The sequence below is a fragment of the Carlito syrichta genome, unplaced genomic scaffold (assembly GCF_000164805.1).
Source record: "Carlito syrichta isolate Samal-C Ts95f unplaced genomic scaffold, Tarsius_syrichta-2.0.1 Scaffold301873, whole genome shotgun sequence".
Lineage (NCBI taxonomy): Eukaryota > Metazoa > Chordata > Mammalia > Primates > Tarsiidae > Carlito > Carlito syrichta.
The window spans coordinates 101,458-107,457 of NW_007245969.1; the positions used below are offsets into that span (position 1 = coordinate 101,458).

Consider the following 6,000-nt stretch of genomic DNA (forward strand, 5'->3'; position numbering starts at 1 on the left):
TAATATTGAGGTGGTGAGCAGAAAAGAAAGGACCCTATGTAGGCTACATAGTGTTTTTTGTGAGTTAGGAAAAGACCCAAGTAATATAGAATTTAAAGAAGGGAAAAGAAATTAAAGCAAATGTTATAAAGAAGTTGTTGGTGAACTTCTTGGTAACATTTTCAGTGGATTTCAGGGAACAGATTGGAGTTAAATTGACTAGAGATAAGTCTATAGGGCTTTTCAAGATGGAGCAAAATCTTTCCTAATAAGTAGTAATTAGTCATGCTACATCCTATCTGCATAATAAATATAAAAGCATATGTTGTCTTGCTTGTTAAATTTCTCAGAATTCAGCATTCTTGTGGCCGACATCCACAAAGAACTGAGAAGGAAAGAAAAGAGATTCGAGTCTGGATGAAAAGAAAGAGAAAAGAAAGAATGGCAGAGTATCTAAATCAGCTGGCAGAAAAGAGAGGACAAGAACATGACCCTTTCTGTCCCAGAAGCAATCCAGTAAGTCTGCAGTTTCAAAGATAGTAGAATTATCACAGAATACGTGTAGTTTTTTCTGGCAAATATTCAAGAAAAGAATTAACATAGGCTGGGCTTGGTGGCTCAGCCTGTAATCCCGCGCTTTGGGAGGCTGAGGTGAGTGGATTGCCTGAGCCCACGGGTTCGTGACCCGCCTGGGCAACTTGGCAAGACCTCATCTCTACAATAAATCAAAAAATTTAGCCGGGTGTGGTAGCGCATGCCTGTAATTCCAGCTACTTGGAAGGCTGAGGCAGAAGGATTGCCGGAGCCCAGCAGGTTGAGGCTGCAGTGGCCGCAGGCGGCCACTGCACTCCAGTCTGGGCGACAGAGTGAGACTCCAACTCAAAAAAAAAAAAAAGAAAAAAAGAATTAACATAATTTGAATGCATTTTTTACTTGGCAGATAGAAAAGTCAGCATTTTAATTATTTTATTTATATTTTTTTGAGATGGAGTCTCACTCCTTCACCCAGGCTGGAGTGCAGTGGCACACACACTCACAGCCACTCCAGCATCGACCTTCTGGGCTCCAGCAATCCTTCCGTCTCAGCCTTGCAAGTAGCCAGAACTACAGACACATGCTACCATGCCCAGCTATTTTTATTTTATCGTAGACCTTCTGGGCTCCAGCAGTCCTTCCATCTCAGCCTTGCAAGTAGCTGGAACCACAGGCGCATGCTACCATGCCCAGCTATTTTTATTTTATTGTAGAGACAGGATCTCGCCAAGTTGCCCTGGCTGGTCTCGAACCCGCGGGCTCAGGCAATCCACTCACCTCGGCCTCCCAAAGTGCTGGGATTACAGGCTGAGCCACTGAGCCCGGCCAACATTTTAATTAAATCATGAAAATTTAAGAGATTACTTTAAAATGTAGTAGGATATTATGCTAACCAAATTCTACTGAACTATCTTAAATATTTATTTCTCCCCCAGGCTAATTATGGCTTTAGCATTTTTTTGTACTTGTTTTTTAACTTTAAAATTTTTATTTTAAAGATGTGGCTTTAGTATTTTAATACAATGAGGAGGATGAGTAGTTGGGTGACCAATCGGAGTTGTTCCTTTAATTTTCAGTGAGCATCAATTCCATGTGAAACAACCAACTGTATAGTATTACAGCCATTTTTAATACTTTCTTTTCTATCTGTAAGTTATCTGCAAATACTTTTTAAAATATATGGTCCAAATGATGTAGCAACAGAACAGTGCCAATTCTGTATTGTGTGTGTGGTTTTTGTGTTCCTTTAAACTTCCCTTTAAATTGTCATCATTTATTTATCATGCCCTTGATATGGACATCACCATGACTAGGTCAAGAGTATATTTCTTCAGATAGTGAAACAAAGCAATATTACTATGATTATCATATTATTGTGAAAATTGCATTTAGATTATAATTATATTATGGTTTATCCTTTACTTTGTAATCTGAAATAAAACATAATAGCACTTCATTTTTTCAGCATCATTAGGAGAACAAATTCTTTAAGTGAATTTTTCAGATAATATTATTCCATTTAAACACCAAACGGTGCAAAAGTAGGTGAACTGTTATTTAAAGTGTATAATTTACTTGCCTGTCTCTGAAAAGAGCATATTGGTGTTAATATCACATTTTCTTGAAAGCTCTGGAGACATGGTAGTGACCTTCAGTACCACACAAAGTACATGACCAGAATCTTAAAAGTACATGAGAGGAGTGTATATGTGTGCGTGTGTATGTGTGTTTCCCTTCCCCATGATGGATTCTGATATCCACCTTCCCCATCAGTGAAGTAAATACCCACGGTGGTTTGAATTGTGTCCAAATTTAGAATGATTTAACTTTGAGGGCATAAGAACTGTTTGGATCATAGACTTTATGACATCTCCTTCAAGATTGCAAACACTTGTTTATTTTTATTTTTTATGTTTTTAGTCAGAGTCTTACTCTGTTGCCCAAGCTGGAGCGCAGGGACGGGATCACGGCCACCGCAACCTCGATCTGCTGGGCTCAGGCAATCTTTCCACCTCAGCCTTCCAAGTAGCTGGAACTATAGGCATGCGCCACCATGCCCAGCTAATTTTTGATTTATTGTAGAGATGAGGTCTCGCCGTGTTGCCCAGCCTGGTCTCAAACCCTTGGGCTTGGGCAATCCTCTCGCCTCTGCCTTCCAAAGTGCTGGGATTACAGGCATGAGCCATTGCACCTGGCTGTTTCCTTGTTTTTAACTTCTGATTGAGTAAAGGGATGGAATTAATGGGAGGTTAATATATTAAAAATTTCATTTGAATTTCTGTCAGAAATCAACAAAACCTTTAATTTGTTACTAACTACTTCTTCATAGGACCTTGAAAAAGTGAATTTACTTCTGAGTGCCTGTTTTTATATACATAATTATGAAAAGACTTAACCTCACATGTAACTCCCAACAATAATTCTTAATGTTCTGGAATAAGACATATATATCTGACATTTGTTGTTTGCCTTCTGATGTATAAATTTTGAAAAATTTACAAGTCACAGTCAATTCGCTACAGTACATTTCTGGTAAACAGCAAAATGATTATTTTAAATGTTTGACCCATTTCTGCTTTATTAGCAAAACTCTTGGTGAAATTAATCACAAGATTGAGTACAAAGTATAGGTGTTTCCATCTCTAAAATGTTCCTACTTTCTATTTTAAGTTCAACTATGAAGTTTTCTCCTTTGGGAAAATATTTTTTTTAAAAAAGAAAGTATATTAAATCAACTAGTAAGGTAGATTTTACATTTCATTTATTAAATTAGATTTGACTTTATTTTATTCTTGGTTTTTTTGTTGTTGTTGCATATAAGTACTTGTGTATTGCAGTATAAAGAAGCTTACCTAAGAGCTTTAATACAGTCATTTAAAAAAACTTTTAGCCGGGCTCAGTGGCTCAGCCTGTAATTCTGCGCTTTGGGATGCTGAGGTGAGTGGATTGTCTGAGCCCGCGGGTTCAAGATCCGCCTGGGCAACTTGGCGAGACCTCATCTCTACAATAAATAAAAAAAAATTAGCCGGGTGTGGTAGCGTGCACCTGTAGTTCCAGCTACTTGGAAGACTGAAGCGGAGGGATTGCCGGAGCCCAGCAGGTCGAGGTTGCAGTGGCCGGGAGCGGAGCCCAGCAGGCACCTCGCCTAAGTGACAGTGAGACTCCAACTCAAAAAAAACCCAAAAACTTTTAGACCACAATTTCAAAAAATAAACATTTTTTTTCTGTCTTGATTTCAGAGGCAAATTGTTTTGGTTGTTTTTGTTCGGTTTGGTTTTTTCCCCTTCCTGTTAAATTAGATAAAAATAAGGTTTCAAAACAAAGATAATTTTGAATAGTTGGCAACCACAAGCACTGATGCACGAGCCAGAAGGAAGACCCACAAAGATTTCAACCTACTTCTGGAAGGTAGATTCATAGTAGATTCCATCATATCTGTAGATTTTCCTACATTCTGATTGGTTGGGCAGAGGATGCTGGGCAGTTATTCTTTGGTTTCTGCTACTTGGAAGCCTGAGGTGGAAGGATCACTGGTGTCCAGCAGGTCGACACTGGGGTGGCCGTGAGCATGCAGCTTCATTCCAGCCGCTGCTGGTAGGAGGTGATGCCTGGACATTCTGCGGGGTGCCATTGGCTGCGACACCGGCCCTCCCCGTGCCTGTGCAGGCCGGCACCCCCATGGCCCTTCTGCCAGTCGCCACGGCAGTCACCTTCACGCCCAAGTCCGGAAAGATTCGAATCATCGCTGCCCCTTCGACCCTGGTGCGCTGGCTCTGGGCGATGGCTGGCGGGGGCTCGGGCGGACACAGCAGCATGAGCAGCGACAGTAGCGGCAGGGAAGCCAGGCACCAGCTTGCAATCCTATTAGTGAACCCTGGCCTGTGTGCCTTATTCTTGGTTGTAATTAAACATTTTTAGTTTTTGTGCTAGGGTAGGAAGCTTCGTCAAATATGATAGTGTTTTGTTTCCTAAATAGCAGAATTATGTCTAATGGTTTAATTTATTTAGATTGAACAATAATTAACTGGATATTTCTTGTGCAGTTTTATATGACTTCAAGGGAAATCAGACTGAGACAAAAAATGAAGCATGAAAAAGACAGGTGAGTTTGGTAGCTGTACCCTGAGCATTCTCTCTAGGTTGCTAACCCTAGGTATAGATAAGACCTGGTGTTCACAATAGTCTCTTTTTTGTCAGTAAACAGAAAATTGCAAGAGATACTACTTGCAAGGAAAATGAGACTAGCTTTTTTTGTAATTTGCTTTCAAATATTATTCGTTTAATTCCATTTTTATGAATTTTATTTCTGCTGTTCTCTTCCCTTTTGCAACTCAGATATGTACTTGTATATGAGAAATACCCCAAAGGCCATGGTTACAAGTAACTTTAATAATACTGCCTAATCATTTTCAGAAATCTGATGAACAGAAGGATTTTTAAGCACTGAAAAAAGCAAATACTGTGGTCTTCAAATGCTGTGTTCCCTCTAGATATATGAACTGAAAATGACTGTTTTAGTAAGTGATGTTTAATTATTTGTTTAAAGATTGCTGCTCTCTGAACACTATGGTCGTCGAATCTCACAAGCATACAGTCTGATGAATGAACTGTTATCTGAGTCAGTACAGCTACCAGCAACTGCACAGAAACCACTGCCTAACAAACCCAGCACTACCCAGGCTTCCAGATGGCAACACTACCCTTCTCCAAGAGGGTAAGGCGGGGTTTGGCAAGTCATTTGGCAAGGTAGCCTCAGGCCTGATAAGAAATGTAGCACTTTTGTACCTATGTTCAGTGTGTTTGCCATCAACTCTGCTTAGAGCTAAGATTAGATAAAGTGAGCCGGGCTTGGTGGTTCAGCATGGCTGTAATCCCAAACTTTGGGAGGCTGAGGTTTGTGGATTGCCTGAGCCCGCGGGTTCGAGACCCACCTGGGCAACTTGGCAAGACCTCATCTCTACAATAAACCAGAAATTAGCCAGGCATGGTAGCATGCGACTGTAATTCCAGCTACTTGGAAGGCTGAGGCGGAAGGATCGCTGGAGCCCAGCAGGTGGAGGCTGCAGTGGCCGGGAGCGGCCACTGCACTCCAGTCTGGGTGACAGAGTGAGACTCCAACTCAAAAAAAAAAAAAAAAAAAAAAGAATTACAGAAAAGTGGAGCCAGGTACGGGTGCTCACACCTGTAATGCCAGCACTTTGGGAGGCCGAGGCATGAGAATTGCTTGAGCCCAGGAGTTCGAAACCAGCCTGAGGAACATAGTGAAACCTCGTCCCTATGAAAAATAAAAAAAATTAGCTGGGCAAGGTGGCACATGCCTGTAGTTTCAGCTACTTGGGAGGCTGAGGCAGAAGGATCGGCTGAGCTCAGGAGATTGAGGCTGTGGTGTACCATGATCATGCTGCTGCACTCCAGCCAGGGCAACAGAGTAAGATTCTAACTCAAGAAGAAGAAAGAGGAGGAGGAGGAGAAGGAGGGGGAAGAGGG

The 6,000-nt window shown here is 41.2% G+C and overlaps 1 protein-coding gene across 1 annotated transcript in view; it reads left to right on the forward strand.

Annotated features, from left to right (window-relative positions):
• The window catches only part of CUNH5orf42 (chromosome unknown C5orf42 homolog), a 115,845-nt gene that overhangs the window by 94,297 nt on the left and 15,548 nt on the right, over positions 1-6,000 (forward strand). The window contains exons 31-33 of the mRNA XM_008055533.2: positions 330-495; positions 4,557-4,615; positions 5,060-5,227. Of these exons, the coding sequence (XP_008053724.1) occupies positions 330-495; positions 4,557-4,615; positions 5,060-5,227 (393 nt within the window). The remainder of the gene's footprint in view (positions 1-329; positions 496-4,556; positions 4,616-5,059; positions 5,228-6,000) is intronic.